We start from the raw sequence: 22013 nt of genomic DNA, 5'->3' as shown, positions 1-22013 counted from the left end.
TCACTTACATGACAAGAAAAGTATACTCAGGATGGACACTCCCATATATATGTCATGCAACACACACACACACACACACACAAAAACCTATTAATTATTTTTGTCCCTCAGTCTAACACACATGCACTTCTGAAAAATATGCAAATATGAAAAAATATGAAAATAAATGCGATTGCGTCATCATATTTCTCCAAAAAAAACTCCTCCATCGACCATTTAGGCCAGACCTCAAGGGGGCGGAGCTGAGCTCTGATTCTTCTTTTATCCATTTTTAGTTACGTTTAATGTTAAGGCATGTCACAAAACAAACTCTCACGCACTTATAGCACTTATAGCACTTATAGCAGCTATAAACAGTGGTTCCCTCACCAGCATCCCTTTTTTCTCTCTATTGAAGTTAATAATAATAATAATAATAATAAAAATAATAAACGTAGCTTGTCATGGTACAGAGAAAGCGCAAAGAAGCGTAAACTCCTCTGTCCTGAAGCTGTCAGGAATCTTAAGGTTACAGCTTTACCTCTGACTATTACAAAGCGCTGACACTGGAGACTCCTTCCATAAATGTTAAAGAAACATCTCCTTACAGAAATCTTCACCACATCAACAATGACAAAAGTCTTTTAATCTGTTTATTATCAGTTGAACAGGTACGTACCCACTCCGTAGCCGTTAGCCAGCCCTGCTCCAGGATACACACTGGGGCCGAGGCCGTACCCTGTCACACACAATCACACAGCATGTAAAACACACTGATGTTATGAAATTGAATAAGAAATTAGTGCCTTGTTTGTTGCCGTGATCAGTCGGGAGCCTGTGGAGCAAAACAGCATGGTGTGGTGTAGATGATGTTACCACAGAGGATGGTCCCGAGAATTTTATCCGCCTGCATATCATAAACAATTCCATATACCTCACTCGGAACATCCTGTGGGGCAAAATTATCTACACTTCACCCAAACATGCTACACGTCAGTGAGCTCGACAGCAAAAAAAAAAAAAAAACGTAGGTGTATGACATGCGGTAAGCACACACGTGACCATGATACAAAATGTGAAAAGCAAAAAAAAAATAAAAACAGGATGTAGGATGAAGGTTTATTTGGTTCAGTTTTTGTGCAGAAGCGGTGGATCCACAAGAGCAGATGTAGTTTCAGGTGCAGGTGCAGGTATAGGTGTAGGTTTGGGTGTTGGTGTATTCACAGGTGTAGGTTCCGGTGTGTGTGTGTGTGTGTGTGCAGGTTCAGGTACAGGTGTAAGTTTGGGTGTTGGCATACATGCAAGTGTGGGTGCAATTGTAGTTGCAGGTGTAGGTGCATATGTATGTGTAAGTGTACTTGCAGGTGTAGGTGTAGGTGCAGCTGTTTGTGTAGATGATGATGTAAGCCCAAGTCTAAGTGCCAGTGTTTTTGTAGTAAGCGTAGACGCATGTATTTGCAGATGTGTGTGCAGGTGTAGTTGAAGGTGTAGGTGCAGGTGTACTTGGAGATGTGGATTCAGTTGCAGGTGTTGTTGTAGGTGTAAGGTGCAGGTGTATTTGCAGAGGGGTGTGCAGGTGTAGTTGCAGGTGTAGGTGCTGGTGTACTTGCAGATGTGGATTCAGTTGCAGGTGTTGTTGTAGGTGTAAGATGTAGGTGTATTTGCAGATGTGTGTGCAGGTGTAGTTGCAGGTGTAGTACCAGGTGCATGTGTAGGTGTAGGCGTACTTGCAGATGTGGATTCAGTCGCAGGTGTTGATGTAGGTGTAAGGTGCAGGTGTATTTGCAGAGGGGTGTGCAGGTGTAGTTGCAGGTGTAGGTGTAGTACCAGGTGCATGTGTAGGTGTACTTGCAGATGTGGATTCAGTTGCAAATGTTGATGTAGGTGTAAGGTGCAGGTGTATTTGCAGAGGGGTGTGCAGGTGTAGTTGAAGATGTAGGTGCAGGTGTACTTGCAGATGTGGACTCAGTGGCAGGTGTTGTTGTAGGTGTAAAGTGCAGGTGTATTTGTAGATGTGGGTGCAGGTGTAGTTGCAGGTGTAGGTGTAGTACCAGGTGCATGTGTACGTGTAGGTGTACTTGCAGATGTGGATTCAGTTGCAGGTGTTGATGTAGGTGTAAAGTGCAGGTGAAGTTGCAGGTGTAGGTGTAGTACCAGGTGCATGTGTAGGTGTACTTGCAGATGTGAATTCATTTGCAGGTGTTGATGTAGGTGTAAGGTGCAGGTGTATTTGCAGATGTGTGTGCAGGTGTAGTTGAAGGTGTAGGTGCAGGTGTACTTGCAGATGTGGATTCAGTTGCAGGTGTTGATGTAGGTGTAAGGCGCAGGTGTATTTGCAGAGGGGTGTGCAGGTGTAGTTGCAGGTGTAGGTGCAGGTGTAGTTGCAGATGTGGACTCAGTGGCAGGTGTTGTTGTAGGTGTAAGGTGCAGGTGTATTTGCAGATGTGGGTGCAGGTGTAGTTGCAGGTGTAGGTGTAGTACCAGGTGCATGTGTACGTGTAGGTGTACTTGCAGATGTGGATTCAGTTGCAGGTGTTGTTGTAGGTGTAAGGTGCAGGTGTATTTGCAGATGTGTGTGCAGGTGTAGTTGCAGGTGTAGGTGTAGTACCAGGTGCATGTGTAGGTGCTGGTGTACTTGCAGATGTGGATTCAGTTGCAGGTGTTGATGTAGGTGTAAAGTGCAGGTGAAGTTGCAGGTGTAGTTGCAGGTGTAGGTGGGTTTTTACAGCTCTAAATCCTCTATCATTAACACAGATCAGGTCGGTGTTTCCTGATGGCTGTGTTTGATTTAGGATGTTAAAAACTCCACCCTTGGTTGTCATGCGTTCGAACCGACAGCTCGTCACACTTTACAGTGGAGGTTTTACCTCCAGGTTTAGTCGTTTTGGCACCATTTCCACGGGATGCTGCTCCTCCTACACCATACAGAGAACAATCAGTTCAAAACCTTACTGACACAAAAACACTATATCCCGCGCTACTCTATCCCACATCCTACACTACTCTATCCCACATCCCACACTACTTTATCCCACACTACTGTATCCCACATCCCAAGCACTACTCTATCCCGCACACTACTCTATCCCAAATACTGAACACTACTCTATCCGACACGCTACTCTGTCCCACATCCCACACTACTCTATCCAGCACTACTCTGTCCCACATCCCACACTACTCTATCCCACATCCCAAACACTACTCTTTCCCGCACACTACTCTATCCAGCACTACTCTATCCCAAACACTACTCTATCCCACATCCCAAACACTACTCTATCCAGCACAACTCTATCCCAAACACTACTCTATCCCACATCCCACACTGCTCTATCCAGCACTACTCTGTCCCACATCCCAAACACTACTCTATCCCACATCCCAAACACTACTCTTTCCCGCACACTACTCTATCCAGCACTACTCTATCCCAAACACTACTCTATCCCACATCCCACACACTACTCTTTCCCAAACACTACTCTATCCCACATCCCAAACACTACTCTATCCAGCACTACTTTATCCCAAACACTACTCTATCCCACATCCCAAACACTACTCTATCCTGCATGCTACTCTATCCCACATCCCACACTACTCTATCCCACATTCTACACTACCCTCTCCCGCACTACTCTATCATATGCTATTCTATCCCACATCCTACACTACTCTATCCTACATCCCACACTACTCTATCCCACACCTCACACTACTCTATCCCACATCCCACATCCCACACTACTCTATCCTTCACACTATCTCGCACTACTCTATCCCGCGCTATTTCTTCATACCTTTCTGATCTGTATTTCAGTGATGAGCGGCCATTATTTCTTTACCACCATATTTAAAAGTGTAAGGATAATGAAGTGATGACACTGTGATGGGAGTTTTAGCATTATTTCTCTCTCCCCTGCTTGATGCAGTGAGTCAGCTCGATCGCTCAGAACTGACTAGTCATCAGAATTATTTAACGGAATGGAAAATCTGCATTACCGTTACTTAAATCTCCATTAGGCACTCCATTACGTCCCTTAGACACTCCATTAGACACTCCATTAGAGACTGGCCGTGGGCCGTAACCTACACACCAGATTGTTAGTTAATGGTGAAGTACAGTGCAATCGCTCGGACTGAACACTGCGAATATACAACAACAACAAACCTAAAATAAATGACAATATAAAATATATGTAATAACAACGTGTAGAGCACAGGCATGCAGGTTTACCATTTCCTTTAACTCCCTTCCCATTGCGTCCTGCTCCTGCTCCAGGACCGAACCCTAACACACACCACCACACGGGTTTTATAACAACACAATCACATTTAATACCAATAAACTATGATGCCAGATTACTCGCCTAACTCATCATTTATGATAATCCCAAACACTACTCTATCCCACATCCCAAACACTACTCTTCCCCGCACACTACTCTATCCAGCACTACTCTATCCCAAACACTACTCTATCCCACATCCCACACTGCTCTATCCAGCACAACTCTATCCCAAACACTACTCTATCCCACATCCCACACTGCTCTATCCAGCACTACTCTGTCCCACATCCCAAACACTACTCTATCCCACACCCTAAACACTACTCTTTCCCGCACACTACTCTATCCCACACTACTCTATCCCAAACACTACTCTATCCCACATCCCAAACACTACTCTATCCCACACTACTCTATCCCACATCCCACACTACTCTATCCAGCACAACTCTATCCCAAACACTACTCTATCCCACATCCCACACTACTCTATCCAGCACTACTCTATCCCACACTACTCTATCCCACATTCCACACTACTCTATCCAGCACTACTCTATCCCACATCCCACACTACTCTATCCCACATCCCAAACACTACTCTATCCAGCACAACTCTATCCCAAACACTACTCTATCCCACATCCCACACTGCTCTATCCAGCACTACTCTGTCCCACATCCCAAACACTACTCTATCCCACATCCCAAACACTACTCTTTCCCGCACACTACTCTATCCAGCACTACTCTATCCCAAACACTACTCTATCCCACATCCCACACTACTCTATCCAGCACTACTCTATCCCACACTACTCTATCCCACATCCCAAACACTACTCTATCCCACATCCCACACTACTCTATCCCACATCCCAAACACTACTCTTTCCCGCACACTACTCTATCCAGCACTACTCTATCCCAAACACTACTCTATCCCACATCCCACACTACTCTATCCCACATCCCACAATACTCTATCCCACATCCCAAACACTACTCTTTCCCGCACACTACTCTATCCAGCACTACTCTATCCCAAACACTACTCTATCCCACATCCCAAGCACTACTCTATCCCACATCCCAAACACTACTCTATCCAGCACAACTCTATCCCAAACACTACTCTATCCCACATCCCACACTGCTCTATCCAGCACTACTCTGTCCCACATCCCAAACACTACTCTATCCCACATCCCAAACACTACTCTTTCCCGCACACTACTCTATCCAGCACTACTCTATCCCAAACACTACTCTATCCCACATCCCACACTACTCTATCCCACATCCCACACTACTCTATCCCACATCCCAAACACTACTCTTTCCCGCACACTACTCTATCCAGCACTACTCTATCCCAAACACTACTCTATCCCACATCCCAAGCACTACTCTATCCCATATCCTGAACTCTACTCTATCCCACACGCTGCTCTGTCCCACATCCCACACTACTCTATCCAGCACTACTCTATCCCACATCCCACACTACTCTATCCCACATCCCAAACACTACTCTTTCCCGCACACTACTCTATCCAGCACTACTCTATCCCAAACACTACTCTATCCCACATCCCACACACTACTCTTTCCCAAACACTACTCTATCCCACATCCCAAACACTACTCTATCCAGCACTACTTTATCCCAAACACTACTCTGTCCCACATCCCAAACACTACTCTATCCCACATCCCAAACACTACTCTATCCCACATCCCAAACACTACTCTTTCCCGCACACTACTCTATCCAGCACTACTCTATCCCAAACACTACTCTATCCCACATCCCAAACACTACTCTATCCAGCACTACTCTATCCCACACTACTCTATCCCACATCCCAAACACTACTCTATCCAGCACAACTCTATCCCAAACACTACTCTATCCCACATCCCACACTGCTCTATCCAGCACTACTCTGTCCCACATCCCAAACACTACTCTATCCCACATCCCAAATAACTACTCTTTCCCACACACTACTCTTTCCCGCACACTACTCTATCCCACACCCTAAACACTACTCTATCCAGCACTACTCTATCCCAAACACTACTCTATCCAGCACTACTCTATCCCACATCCCAAACACTACTCTGTCCCACATCCCACATTACTCTATCCCACATCCCAAACACTACTCTATCCCACATCCCAAACACTACTCTTTCCCGCACACTACTCTATCCAGCACTACTCTATCCCAAACACTACTCTATCCCACATCCCAAACACTGCTCTTTCCCGCACACTACTCTATCCCACATCCCACACTACTCTATCCTACATCCCAAGCACTACTCTATCCCGCACACTACTCTATCCCATATCCTGAACACTACTCTATCCCACACTACTCTATCCAGCACTACTCTGTCCCACATCCCAAACACTACTCTATCCCACATCCCAAACACTACTCTTTCCCACACACTACTCTTTCCCGCACACTACTCTATCCCACATCCCACACTACTCTATCCCACATCCCACACTACTCTATCCCACATTCTACACTACCCTCTCCCGCACTACTCTATCATATGCTATTCTATCCCACATCCTACACTACTCTATCCTACATCCCACACTACTCTATCCCACACCTCACACTACTCTATCCCACACTACTCTATCCCACATCCCACACTACTCTATCCTTCACACTATCTCGCACTACTCTATCCCGCGCTATTTCTTCATACCTTTCTGATCTGTATTTCAGTGATGAGCGGCCATTATTTCTTTACCACCATATTTAAAAGTGTAAGGATAATGAAGTGATGACACTGTGATGGGAGTTTTAGCATTATTTCTCTCTCCCCTGCTTGATGCAGTGAGTCAGCTCGATCGCTCAGAACTGACTAGTCATCAGAATTATTTAACGGAATGGAAAATCTGCATTACCGTTACTTAAATCTCCATTAGGCACTCCATTACGTCCCTTAGACACTCCATTAGACACTCCATTAGAGACTGGCCGTGGGCCGTAACCTACACACCAGATTGTTAGTTAATGGTGAAGTACAGTGCAATCGCTCGGACTGAACACTGCGAATATACAACAACAACAAACCTAAAATAAATGACAATATAAAATATATGTAATAACAACGTGTAGAGCACAGGCATGCAGGTTTACCATTTCCTTTAACTCCCTTCCCATTGCGTCCTGCTCCTGCTCCAGGACCGAACCCTAACACACACCACCACACGGGTTTTATAACAACACAATCACATTTAATACCAATAAACTATGATGCCAGATTACTCGCCTAACTCATCATTTATGATAATCCCAAACACTACTCTATCCCTCATCCCAAACACTACTCTATACCACTACTTCTTTGCCTTTTGCTGTTTTTAATCTCTTGCCATTGTTTTTCTCCCTTTCTTCCTGCATTTATTTTTCTTCCTCACTCTTCTTGTCCTTTTTTCTTCCCCTTTCGTTTGCCTCACTTTTATTCTTTATTTTTCTTTGTATTTTTTCCTTTTTTCCTGTTTCATGTCTCTCTTTCTCTCCATTCCACACTTTTTTCTTTCTTTCTGCTTTGCTCACATTCCACTTTTCTTTCTTTCTTTCTTCTTTGCTTTGCTTTCTTGTGCTCTTTCCTGAATGTTTCAGTTCAGTTTTGTGAAGGTTTGGTGATTTCCCTCCTCAAATCAGTCATGTGTGCAGGAAAATCACCAAATTGTGCTACACTCCAATCACACAGGACTACACCTGTGTAAACACTGATCTATACATTCTCACACACAGACAGCAGAGCGTTACCGTTACTCAGAGCACCGTGTCCGGTTGGTACTCCTGGGGTTGGACCAATTCCTAAAGACCACAACAGCAGTTACCACTCACATCACTAACACATTTAACACAGCAGCATCACAGTCACACCTACAACATATCATTTCATCACACCTACATCATATTAAATACCGCAAATAACGCTTGCAAAAGTATGGGCAAGACCTCTGTAAAGGTGTAACAAACAAATGGTAGCATTTACATTGGATATTAAAGGGTTTATTTTATGGCCTGTGACATCAGTCATATATTTAATGTACATTTATAATGTGCAATTTGGACGCTTATGCAGTGCTGAGTGATGTCACACCCAGGGGTTGCGTTAATTGAGAATTTCACGTCATTTACCATCATTTAAAAGCAATGACGGAAAATTCTGAAGGCCATCCATCATTCTGATGGATACAGAATAAGGCATTCAGTCTAGATGTGCAGGGTATTGTTTGTTTTCTGCCACAGATTAAAATCATTCTAGCAGCATTATAGCAGCATTCAGCACCAGTACTGGAACTGCGCACTTCCATGTTTACGAACGCAGAAGCCTATGTAGTAGTGTTTCAAAACTTCAGGTGAGATAGCGAACAATGGCAGCAAATCACTTTAGCGAATCACTGCAGCGTCCCTTAACGCACAAATCATTCACACAAACATCCACATCATCCGACAGCGATGTTCTCGTGAGAAAGAAATGACTTTGTGTTATTCGTCTGGATGACGGTGAGCGTTTTTAACGTACATCTGTCGCATTTCAAAGAATCTGATTACTCCAAAACCACTGGCCATAAACGTCTAAAACACTGGGCTATACCCTTTCAGTAGTGTGAATGGACAGATGAAATGTATCTTTTGACAAAATCAGAAAATCCAGCACTGCAAAAAATGACATCTTAGCAAGTGAAAATATCTTGAATACAGTCAAATATATCTAGTATTTTCTATTACAAGATTACCATAAACCAAATATAAGATTATTAAACCTATTTCTAGCCTTTTTTCCCCTTTTACTAATTTAGGCTTGAATTAGGCTTGTTCTATTGACATAATTTTGCTCATTTTAAGCATTTATTTCTGAAAAGAAGCAAAATTATCTGCCAATATAATGAGATTGTATAGCTTAAAATGAGTAAAAAATTCTCAAAATAGCTTTAATAATCTTATATTTGGTTTGCTGTAATCTTATAATAGGAAATACTAGATAAATCTGAATATATCTGAGATATTTTCACTTGGTAAGGTGTCAGTTTTTGCACTGAGCAGTGTGTGGGGGATCAGCTCCTGCTACACACACCGACTCTGATTTACTGTAACACAAACTCTGCTCACTGGCCATAAAATATAACACGTAATCTCACGGCAAATGAGTATTTGTGTTCCGAGTTGGCGGGTTAAGTTCAAAAGTGATAATATGATTACACTAAATTTATGCTAGGAAAAAAGTTCTCTGTGTTGAGACTCGGCTTACGCAGCCCACACACCATTTCCGTATTAACTCCTCGTTTAACTCATCTCCGAATACGGCCAGATGATATTCATGTCATAAAGCAATTTAAAAATACATTCATTTGTTTTCTGATCATACGGGAAGCACTAGCCTTTTCTATTTCCCCTCCAAATCTGCGATATAGTACGATAAAGCATGATACGTATGTTTTGTCTTTATGATTACAAACGGTGCAAATATTCCACAAAGAACCTTAATATTAAAGCTCAGAGTCGTATAAATGAAAACAGAGGTGGAAACTGTTTACCATTGCCTTTCTGTCCCTGTACAATGGGCCATCCTCCTCCAACCCCATTACCTACACACACACACACACACACACATACACACACACACATTCACCAACAAGACATGGTTTGTATTGGGAGCCACAATGCACAGACGCACATTTTCACACAGATTATACACGAATATTTAATTATACTACACTATAATAATGCTGTTATTGTAGAAGAATGAAGAACAAAATGCAACGAAAAATGTAAGACAAACAGAAATGAACCAGAAAACACAATGTTCACAAGAGCGAAACATTTAGATGTGTGTTTCATTCATCCAAAAGAAATTTTCACTGCGAGAAATGAGCAGAAATGTGGATAATCAATTGAATATGTGAAAAGTAATACGAGTTACAGATCCCACAATCCCACAAGCACAAGTTACCCTGGGTGTAGATTTCATTTCGTCCGCCACCTGGTGACTGCTGATGGAATCCATGAAACCACAAGACCATGACTTTCAGCTCAAAGTACAGAAGGACCAAGAGAATAAACACATAGGACATCATAGAACCAGGACTTCTGACATCCTGTATTATGCAGAACAGACATATTAAGAACCATTTTTGTTCCCCAAGGAACAAAACAACGTTATGTCATAAACTTTTCACAGGATGTTCAAAATTTGTTTTCTTTCTAGACTAGTCTACCAATCCATCCAAATTTTGTATCAATGTAGAGCTGCTCCATCCAACACTCTTCAAAAATAAGAGTTCCTCAAGGGTTCCTTGGATTGATAAGGGTTCTTCATCAAGATTCTACTTGGAATCCTCTCAGACAGGGAAACATGTATGCTTCCAGGTTCTGGAGTGGAGCCTGTAGATGTTCAAAGCCAAGACTTTGGTCCTAACAGTTTGGCTTGTGATCTTCTCACCAAGAGTTTCAGCATGAGTAGGTCTTCCACCACTCGAGAGCCACAAATCTTCAAAGGCAACAAACTTGAGGTCCTCAAGTGTTCTTTGGATCATTCTTTGTTTCTGAATGTTCTACATAGCATTATCTCTGATAGGGAAAACCTCTGTTGTATGGTCCTGCATAGAACCTTTAAAGGTTCTCTCTGAGAGACAAACCAAATAATGCTTTAGGGTTTTAGGTGTAGATGTTGCTTCGTGAATCCATACAAGATCTTCTCACCGCTTCAGCATGTGTGCTTCCACCTGATCCCTCACAGCTCCAGAGCCCCTGGTTCAACCCTGAACTCGGGTTACCGTCCGTGTGGGTTTCCACCATGTTCTCTGGGTTCCTGCCACCTCCCACAAACATACCAGTAGATGGATTGACTCCAAAACTCTACAAGACCTGTGTATTCGTGCCTCACACCCAGTGTTCCTGGAGATCTTCCTTTGGAGATCTACAAATCTTTATGGTCCACAATTTTGAGCAACATAGAAGTTTTGATCCTCAAGTTGTTCAGGCATTGTGACATTACTAGCAAAGAAACTAATGAGGTGAAGCTCTCCAGCAGCTCAGTGTTAAGACTATTCTCATTTCAGGGTTTGATTACAACCACATTAAGCTTCTCTTTCTAACCACAAGGACAAACAGACCAAAAGCTCTCCAAATCATGACTCACAAACAGTCACTGAGTTAAAACAGAACCAAGACATTCAGAATCAGTGGTTCTTCCTCTGGAGATGATGGTACTCTGATTGTTCTTGACTTGAAGACTGAGAGAAAATGGAACCCAAGCAAGGTGGAACAAAGCAGAAAAAGAGATCCTGTTGAAATTGTAATGATCCCAGACCCAAGAAGGACAAAAAAAAAAAAGGAACAAATATTTTTAAATATCACCAAAATGGTCCAAAACTTTGGTCCTCAAGCCAAGACAACAGAATAATGTTTAGAGAGAATACATCCACAGTATGGAAGGTTTATAGTAGTAAGGAGTTTGTTGGTATCGTGGTGTCTTTAATTTTGCACAAACACAGGATGGAAATATAAAAATATTTCATGATTATGGTGATGTGAAGGAGGAGTGAGAACTTTACCAGCTTTAGACGGCTTTGTGCCCTGTCCATTGGGCCTGACCAATCCTGGCCCCAATCCTAAACATCACAACACCATTTTAGCCAAATGATTTGAGAACAGTTTGATTTTTGTTGTTTTCTCACTTTGACTATTGTAATGCATCGCTCTCAGGATGGCCTACAACTACAACAAACTACAACATGTTCATGATGCACAGTGAGGATATTAACACATAACCTTTAGAATTTACTCAAATTTTTAGTAGTAATTTATAAAGCTCGTAGCACTACAGCATCTCTGAATGAATGATAAACGGTGTTTTAAATTGTTTTTAATCGTTTATCATCTCGTGCTTCAGTTTCTCCATGTTCAATGCATTAAACTTAGAAAGACGTGATGCAGCTTTTTTTTTGTTTATTTTATTTTATTTTATGCCACAAAGATCTGTAACAAATCACTAATAAAATAATTAAAATAAATAATTACTTTTTATTTCATTTGTACCATTTTTTATTTAAAAAGTTTAATTTAAATGATATATTTTTATATTACATATTATTTTCTTTTTCTGCATCTACTATTATTTATTGCATTTTAATTATTTGTGTATTTTACTATTTTAGTTTTGATCTTTTGTTTCTTTCTCTTTTTTGAGCTGCATTTTAAATGAAAGAAAGGTGCTATATAAATAAAGCTTTTCTCAAAGTCACTTTCTAAAAGCATGCAAGTGACACATTTAAAAAAAAGGTGACATTAAGTACGCAAGAGAAATTCATACATGATGCATAAAGGAGATAAATGACGTAAAAGTCGTGCGAGTGTAGATTTACCGTTGCTTGTAAACTCTTGTCCAGGATGTGGCCCTTGTACTGCACCATATCCTGAATATCACAAACACGTAATACAATATTTTTTACATTACGATATTTACAACGAACTCATTGTCATGCTTTTGATGGAGTTTTTTCACGCTGCTTCTGAAAACAGAAGCACAGAAACACAGAAGACACACACAGGATGCTGTCATGCACTTCTGTGGAAAAAAAACATCACTGTGGTTTGGATTAAATGCTGAAGTGATGTGGCTTAAAAGACGAAGACACACTGATCCAACGTTCTCCAACAAACAACAGCGTGACCCGGTGGGAAACGTCTGTAGCGATAACACACAGGAACAACACAACAGTGCTTTTTATTTATTTTTTTTTTATCTGTTGTATGGAGAACGTTGGAAAGACTGGTGCCTGGGGTTCAGAGGAGGATCAAAGGCTTGTGCTTGAACAAAAAATGCAAATGTGAGTGTGATTCAAAAAGACACACACCTTTTTTTCCCCACACACACCTGCAGACAAAAGCGAGTGTCGGCTTCTGTTTAAACCAAGGTGATGTGATTTGTGATTGGAGGTGCTGCATGCAGTAAAAGCGAGGTGTGGTTAGGACTTTTTATAGACAAACATCACAGAGAAAAAGACCAGAGACAAAAAGGATGCATAGGCTTGCTTTTTTTTTTTTTTTTTTTTTACCCGGTTTGGAGGCTTTAGTGCCGCTTCCTGTAGGTGTGCCTCCTCCTGCAGCACCTACCGATGGCACACACAGGTACTGTTACCTACAAACACCATTTCTGAAGAATTGCAATGACCATACAGTGTGTACCATACGGAGAAAGATGGAGTTCCTTTCACACAGTGATATTTACTGTTTTTAACAAAGACTTTTCTTGTCTTTCACGGTGACTCTATAAAGTTTGCTCTGAGATCTTTGCAGAACGTACAAGTTCACAGGAAGCAATCGAGATGTGTATAAGCCGCACATTTATTCAACTGTGAACAAATTTATGAACAAATTTATGAACAAAAGCCAGTTTTAGACCGCAGTCTTCTAAGATTATTACTCAGGGCTGAATTCTATAACTATCCAAGTGTCAGATTACACGATGAAGATCCTCTAGCGATAGACCTGTAGATAAAAAAACTACTACGTTCTGCTTACGTCATCAAACAGCATGATCTGAAAAACTGCCTCACATAAACATAAACGTTCCTCAAAGAGAGCTTGAAGTAATAAGGAGATTTGATTCTGTCCATCTGCATGTTTCTTTTAACGCCATCACCACTACTGGATGTGTAGCTGAGTGTAGCTGACCTGTGAGTTTGCCATCGTCCTATTGGTGGATTTTAGACGAGCGTCGAAGTAGCGCTCACACTCTTGAGATTTTAATCAGAAATTTCTCACACTCATACGCAACGATAATAAAGTAATAAAGTCATTAACTCACCATGTGCAGCACCAGGATAAACACCAGCACCATAACCTTAAAAAAAAAAAAAAAAAAAAAAACCATGATTACGTTATCGAATGTGAGCGGGAAGTAAATAAATAAGCATGCATCCACAACGTTATGCCTGATCAAGTCTGGATTCTGGATTCTGATTGGTCAGAAGAAGAGCTCCAGTCTCAGCACTTTTAAACAGTCAGAGGTAAAGCTGTAATTTTAAGTTTTCTGAAATCTTCAGGACAGAGGAGTTTACGCTTCTTTGCGGTTTCTCTGTAACATGATGTAACAACCTGCGATTTTTTATTTTTGTCATTAATTTCAAGCGAGAGAGAAAAGAGAGGCTGGTGAGGGAATGACTGTTTATAGCTGCTTTAACGAAAGCGAACTTGTTTTGCAGATATTCTACAACATTAAATGTAACTAAAAAGTATAACATTTCATTTTTTAATGAATAAAAAAATCTTAATCACTGGCAAACTGCTGTATAAACCCTAATGTTATAGAAAATAATCAACTTTGGGGTGTACACATTAACAGTGTGAAATGTCAATTATGTCACAATGTGAGTTTTTTTTTTATTATAAGATTAATTGAGAAACTCCTGAACAAAACGATATTTAGGAAATATGTTTTTAAATGAGAGACAACACACTCACCTGGCTGATATCTGTAGCCATTAGTGTATCCTGGAAAAAAAAATCAGACAGTGAATTTAGAAATTTTGTCTGAAACCCTAAAAATGGACCAAGAAAACCCCTAAGTGCTCAAGTGCTCTCTCACCTCTCGCTCCCAGGCCATTCCCGAGTCCCAGTCCCACTCCTCTAGGGGTGGCACCTAGAAACAGCCGGACCAACAAGGTGCGTTTTTTTAAAGTTTGAAAGTGTACAGAATATGAAACATACTACACTAAACACTAGCATGCATACAGCGTCTGTTATATTTAATTTTTATTTTGACTACCGTATCCTCCCAGACCAGCTCCGTATCCTTGTTTCGGTCCTGCTCTGGACAAGTATATTAATCCTGATGTAAAACAACACAAATACATCATTCCTAATAAACATATTTCACTTGGACCTTCACCACCACCATCACGACAAGTTCAACGATGTCAACTCACCTCCAAGATAACGCCCAGCTGTGGAAAACAGAGAACATGGAGAACATTACACAGAGAAATAAACCAGTACAGCTTCACAAATAAGGCTCCTTTAAGGACTCAAAACCCTTACATGTGGCTTTTCCAGGCTTTCCTCCTGCATAGCCACGGCTCCCAGGAACACCAGCAACTAGAGGGAGGGCAAAAAATAATCAACAGGAAAAGAATTAATGAAGAGAAATTATTTACATAATAAATATGGCACAGAGAATAGGATCACTACACACACACACACACACCTCCAGGCTTTCCAGCAGGACCAGCACCACCGAGACCAGCACCTGAGGAGTAAGACACGAGGTTAATAAAGACAGGAAAGATACAATGACGCACAAAAAGGAAAATTTTCAATATTGGCCATAATCAGTGAGCAATTGGTGGTACTATAAGTACTAGAATAATGTGCACTACTGAGAAGTTCCCGTAATTATCCTGGTAATTATTTAAGCTGTTATCCCAAGAAATTTCCCAATAATTATTCCATATGCTTTGCAAGTAGTACAGTACTTATCCCACTTCTATAATTACCTCTATATTTAATATTAATAAAATTATCTTGTTAATTATCTCTGGGATAACTATCTGAGAAGGTAATTATTATTATTATTATTATTATTGTTATTATTATTATACTGGGACATCTCGGATAGTTATCCAAGAGATAATTAATGGAAAAACTACTGTTCTATTAGTTACCTCAGAAATTATCCCAATTATCTACTGGACTACTGGGATAATTACTGGAATAAGTACAAAAAAAAAAAAAAACTGAGATTACTCCTGTGATAATTGCTACGTATCAGAATAAAATATTGAGATCACTGAGGAGATAATTACTGGGATAACTACAGGGCAACTGAGAGAACTGCTGTGATCACTGCTGGTGTAACTACTGAGATAACTACTGATATAATTACTGATATAACTATTGAGATCACTACTGGAGTAAGTACTGAGATGGTTATTGGGATAAGTACTTGGATAAATACTGAGATAACTACAAAGATAATTACTGGGATAACTAGTGAGATAAATACTGAGATGATTACTGGAGTAAGTGCTGAAATAATTACTATAATAGCTATAGATAGCTACTGGGACAACTACTGGACTACTGAGATCATTACTAGGCTGACTACTGAGACAACTACTAAGAAATCTACTGAGGATTGCTAGGCTACCGAGATAACTACTGAGATAACTGCTTAGATTATAACTGAGATAATTACTGGAATATCTATTTAAACAACTACTGAGAGAACTACTAGGCTACTCAGATCATTACTGGAGTAAGTATTAAGATAATTACGGGCCTACTGAGAAAAACCACTGACATAATTACTGAGATAATGACTGAGATCACTACTGGAGTAAGTACTGAGATGGTTATTGGGATAAGTACTTGGATAAATACTGAGATAACTACAAAGATAATTACTGGGATAACTAGTGAGATAAATACTGAGATGATTACTGGAGTAAGTTCTGAAATAATTACTATAATAGCTATAGATAGCTACTGGGACAACTACTGGACTACTGAGATCATTACTGGAGTATGTACTGAGATCATTACTGGGCTAACTACTGAGACAACTACTAAGACAGCTACTGAGGACTGCTAGGCTACTGAGATAACTACTGAGACAATTACTAGTCTACTCAGATAATTACTGGAGCAAACATTAAAATAATTATGGGCCTACTGAGAATAATCACTGAGGTCATTACTGAGATCATTACTGCAGTAAGTACTGAGATGGTTATTGGGAAAAGTACTTAGATAAATACTGAGATAACTACTAAGATAATTACTGGGATAACTACTGAGATAACTACGAGATGATTACTGAAGTAAGTTCTGAAATAATACTGGATTACTGAGATCATTATTGGAGTAAGTACTGAGACAACAACTAAGACAGCTACTGAGAACTGCCAGGGTACTGAGATAACTACTGAGATAATTACTGGAATATCTACTTAGACAACTACTGAGAGAACTACTAGGCTACTCAGATCATTACCGGAGTAAGTATTAAGATAATTACGGGCCTACTCAGAATAATCACTGAGATAATTATTGGAATAATAACTCATGAGATCAATACTAGGATAATTATTCACATAATTAAAGATCTCTGATAAGTGAAGGCTTCTCAGTAGACACATTGATCTTTCCTCGTCACATAGAGACTTACCTCGTCCTGGGGCCAGTCTCCCCAGCACTCCAGCTTGACGTCCGACTCCTGGTTAAAACAGTTAAATGAGTTAGTTAGTTAATTGGTTAAACAAATGCCAGATGTACAGTAAGACTACAAGCGTTGAAGTGACTGGCTTGGTCTAGGGATTGAAATGTAAGACAGTCAGAGAGCAGACACCTCTGTAGACTCTGATGTCTAGATGTCCACACACAATCTTGAGCTACTAAGCAACAGAGAAATGAAAACGGTGCACGAGTGCATGTGATGTTTATTTTCTCCTCGACTCTGAGCATCGCGTGTCTCTCTCGTCATTGGGATGAAGGCGGTAGTTTTGGCGCTCAGTTTGACGGGGCCCGGGCTGCGTGCCGAGTCAGCACACGCCGGGAAACAGGCTGCCATTGATGCGCACAGACACTCAGACAAATGGATGGACTGTGTGTGTCGTGAGAGTCGGCTCTCGCGGCTGGTTGTCACATTTTGACCCGTTGTGCCTGCAGCCACATCACAGCAGGACATGAAAGACGTAATGAGGTTTTTACTGTGAAGTTGCGTCAGTTGGAAAGTGTCCGAATCACTGAGACGTGTTTACGAGTAATCCACTGCCAAAGGTCAGGGTTTTTTTTTTTTTCCTCTCCAAAATCTGACATAGAATTACTATCTGATTGAAGACTTTGTAAGATATCAAACTTCATTATTCCATGAATCATTAATGACATTTAAATTAAAAAACAACATATAAACATGATAAAGCACTCAAATTCCAGCTAAACTCACTAATAATTCTGATTTGAGAATAATGGGCGTGGCCTAATATTCGAATGAGCATGCTGTGATTGACAGCTCGCTGCCTGTGACTCCGCCTGGCCTGCAACATCACTCAAGCCACTAAATCAGGATTCAACTTCCACGTAGCGAGCACAAATTTATAGAGTTCTACAGTAGCTATGCTCGCTAGGTTAGCTTTCACTTGCTAAGTTAATTCTCTCTTTTCAAGATCAACTTTCAACTGCTCTCAACTGTTAATGTTCATTTATTAGATTAGCTTTCGCATGCTAGGTTATTTTTAGCTCACCGTGATAAAGCTATTGTTCACCAGATTAGCCTAAGTAATTAGCCACTTGCTTAGTCACTAGGTTAGTTTTAGCTCACTAGGTTAGCCTTCACTTAGCTAGATTAGCGTTCCTATGAAAGCTAGGTTAGCTTTTAGTGAGCAGGTAAACATATACTGTTTGGTTTAGCTTTTGCTTGCTAGGTTAGTTTTCTTTAGCTAGGTTAATCTTCACTTATTAGGTAAGAGCATTTGAAAATAGATTTATTGGCAGAAAACTAATCACCAAAAACAGAGATTTAATTCACAATAATCTGTTCATCATCACAGAATAAATCTTAAATTGCTGTGTTCAGTTTCTACTGAGAAAAATTTCACAACACTGTTAAATTACAACTGAAGTGAGCATTATTGTTATTATTATTATTATTATTATTATTATTATTATTATTAATTTATTACAGGTGTATTTGTATTATGAATCAGTTTTTCTTATAAAATAGAAAAAATAGATTAAAAATAGAATAAAATAGAAAAGGTAGATTTTGCATTCAGTTTGTATTTTTACTTTAACCATTCACAACACTTTATACAATATTTAATATATAAAATATTTTTAAATCAAATGTAGTGTTTTTATCATTTGCGGAGAATATTTTCTACTTTTTATTGGCCAAATCTTTAATCCTTAAACTCGACCTCCATTTTATCTTATTAGTTTGATTTATAAGCATTAATAATAATAATTATTATTATTATTATTATTATTGTTATTATTATTATTATTACATTTTGAACCATATACTTAAACACATTGTATAAAATACATTACATAAAACATTTAATAAAAAAAATATCAATATAGACAATTTACAATCCTTACAGGTTCTTCTATTGTCCCTCTGGGGAACTCTTAAAGGTTCTGTGTAGAACCTTACGACAGCAATGAACCCTTTCAGAAAGGGTTCCAACTAACAGAACCCTTAAAGAACCCTCGAGGAACTGATTATTTTTCTCTGAAGAGTGTTAACTGTTAAACTCCTGACAGGTTTCTTAAATATAAAGAGGAGTTTGTACTGCACACTTACCCGGTTAATACACACTTCTGGAAAAAAAAAAGGGTTATTCAAGGGTTCTTTAGATGTTCTTTTGAGGTTCTACATAGAACTTTAGGCACAACTAAGACTCTTTGTCGTGGATTGTCATTGTTTTAATAGTCTCTGTGATTTTTGTGTAAAATTGCTTACTGCACCTTTAAATAACTGTACAATTGAACACAGCAGCAAGAGCGAAATCTCCACGCTGTCTGATTACAGTACCAGGGTTCCTCAACGGTTCTTTGGATGGATGGATGGATGGATGGATGGGTGAAGGGATGGATGGATGAAAGGATCTAGCTTTCTAAAGAAAGAGCATTTTCTGAAAGGGAAATCACTTGTGGTATTTTTTTATAAAGAACCATTAAAGGTTTCCAAACTGAAAAGTTCTATTCGGTTAAATATAATTGTGTAGCGCTTTAGCCCACGAACCTCTCGTCCCAGTAACTCACTTTCTCTCCTCAGACCTTCTTCTCTCACAGCACTAATCTCAGAGTTTCTTAAAGCATGATAGATGATACACCTATATGTCAAATGTGTTCGCTTTCTGAAAATAAAGCTAGCATGATGGGAGATTTAGATTTAATGTTTAATGAGTATATTAAAGTCACCTTCAATGCAGTGAAAAGCCTGTTTTTAATTTAGTTTCATTTACTTACAAAATAACGCTGAGTAGCTAAAAAAATAATGAAATATTTTTTTTTATGAATTGAAAGTTATCAAGTGTTCAGTGTATTAACCAATCACGTAATGAAACCCTGAGCAGCATCATGTCATTAATGTCAAAACCTAAAACTATTATTCCTAATTATTTTAAAAGTTAAGGTTATTTATTTGGAGAATTATTTCCAACATCTAATCTGTAATTAATAAATAATTAAAGTACTTAATGCACGATTTACCTAAATTAATTATAATTTGATTTTTATCATTTGTCAGTGACACTATCCTTTCACGCTAATCTAAAAAAAAAAAAAACTTCTACCATTTTTTTTTCAAAGTTTATTTCCTTGTTTGTATAATCTCACTAGGAAGCGGCTGAGAAGATCTCTAACTTTATTTAATTATTTTTTTTTTACATAATCGTGCACCTTAACAAAAAACAAAAATATAAATTATTTCTAATTATTTCCATAAAAAACATTTCTATAACAATTTCCATTTTTGTTAAAGAGACGTATCTTAAGTATTTTTACAAATTTAATTCGTATTATATTACACTTAAATTGAAGTTTATATTACTTTTAAATCATACCATTATTATACTTTCATCATTATCTTATTGTTAAAAAAAGGCAACTTTCTAAAAACTAAAATGATGTTGTGACTTTTGCAGTTCCAAGTAACTTTGTAAAATGCATTTTTTTCTCTGCACAAGGAAGAGTTGTTAATCTCGCCTCTCTGATTTATTAAACCTCACACACTTTATCATTATTCACACCTCTGTTCATCTCTATCTGAGCAGGAAGAGTTCCTGCTTCACCGCATCTTACCTCCTTGTAAGGTGTGCTGCACCAGCCACAGCAGGAGTGACGTCTTCAGGAGCGCCCGAGCCAACATGGCAGCCAAGAGCCAGACAGACAGACAGATAGACGGACGGATGGATGGATGGATGGACAGACAGGTAAGCAGACTAACTTGAGGAACAGCACTAATGGTCTGTTGTGGTTTCTGTGTGCCCTTTAAATAATCCTGAGACTCCTGTGCCTTCCCTCCATTAAAGCCCTGCCTTCTACAACGCCATTGGGTACCAAGTAACCTGACCACCATGTCCACCTCTTCCTCTCCTCTTTATCCTCCTCCTCATCCTCCTCCTCTTCCTCCTCCTCCTCCTCCTCCTCCTCCTCCTCCTCCTCCATCAGGCCAGACCAGACATTCAGTCCTGCAACAGCAGCCACCATCATCACTCAGGTCTAGAAAACAGAGCAAAGAGATTACTGCTAAAAGTCTCATGTATGACTTTATATCATTTTATGTCTCAAGGTCTTCAGAGCTCAAACGCAAACATGCAATAATTCACAGATTCACAGGCCAAAAGGTCACCAAAGGTCACATGCACCATATCCTGAAGGCATGTGTACACAGCTTTCACTCTGGAAATCTACACACACTGATTTACAGCAGAAGCAAAGCGAATGAGTCGCGTTACAAAACGCTGACAGGAAGTGGTGAGACAAATCAAAGTTACCGTTTCCACCCCAAAGTTGATTATTTTCCTACAGCGGCACGTCCCTGAGTGTTTTATTCCTCTTATACCACAGCAGTTTGCCTACGATTATTCATTTCATATTTATTAAAGAAGGACACGTCGTGCTTCTTATCCATCATTAGTTACATTGAGTGAAATGAGTTAGTTCCTGCTGTCACTTA

The 22013-nt window shown here is 39.7% G+C and overlaps 1 protein-coding gene across 7 annotated transcripts in view; it reads right to left on the bottom strand.

Moving 5' to 3' along the window:
- Window positions 1–21428, bottom strand: part of LOC113528076 (uncharacterized) — a 32204-nt gene extending 10776 nt beyond the window's left edge. For 3 of the 7 annotated variants that reach the window (XM_053239418.1, XM_053239421.1, XM_053239419.1), the window contains exons 1-20: window positions 21137–21428; window positions 17496–17543; window positions 15534–15575; window positions 15368–15424; window positions 15256–15273; window positions 15096–15158; window positions 14916–14969; window positions 14792–14821; window positions 14136–14171; window positions 13384–13437; window positions 12691–12741; window positions 11881–11937; window positions 9862–9912; window positions 8084–8134; window positions 7448–7501; window positions 7213–7299; window positions 4220–4273; window positions 3985–4071; window positions 2847–2894; window positions 659–718 (exon numbers count right to left, since the gene is read on the bottom strand). In XM_053239418.1, coding sequence (XP_053095393.1) covers window positions 659–718; window positions 2847–2894; window positions 3985–4071; window positions 4220–4273; window positions 7213–7299; window positions 7448–7501; window positions 8084–8134; window positions 9862–9912; window positions 11881–11937; window positions 12691–12741; window positions 13384–13437; window positions 14136–14171; window positions 14792–14821; window positions 14916–14969; window positions 15096–15158; window positions 15256–15273; window positions 15368–15424; window positions 15534–15575; window positions 17496–17543; window positions 21137–21413 — 1279 coding nt within the window. In that variant the 5' untranslated portion in view covers window positions 21414–21428. The remainder of the gene's footprint in view (window positions 1–658; window positions 719–2846; window positions 2895–3984; window positions 4072–4219; window positions 4274–7212; window positions 7300–7447; window positions 7502–8083; window positions 8135–9861; window positions 9913–11880; window positions 11938–12690; window positions 12742–13383; window positions 13438–14135; window positions 14172–14791; window positions 14822–14915; window positions 14970–15095; window positions 15159–15255; window positions 15274–15367; window positions 15425–15533; window positions 15576–17495; window positions 17544–21136) is intronic. The other 4 variants (XM_053239422.1, XM_053239420.1, XM_053239423.1 and 1 more) reach the window with 4 other exon arrangements.
- Window positions 21429–22013: the final 585 nt, after the last annotated feature.

This window comes from Pangasianodon hypophthalmus, chromosome 13 (genome assembly GCF_027358585.1).
Source record: "Pangasianodon hypophthalmus isolate fPanHyp1 chromosome 13, fPanHyp1.pri, whole genome shotgun sequence".
In the NCBI taxonomy this organism is placed as follows: domain Eukaryota; kingdom Metazoa; phylum Chordata; class Actinopteri; order Siluriformes; family Pangasiidae; genus Pangasianodon; species Pangasianodon hypophthalmus.
Note: the sequence above shows the minus strand (reverse complement) of the source record. Positions and strands in the feature narration are given on the sequence as shown.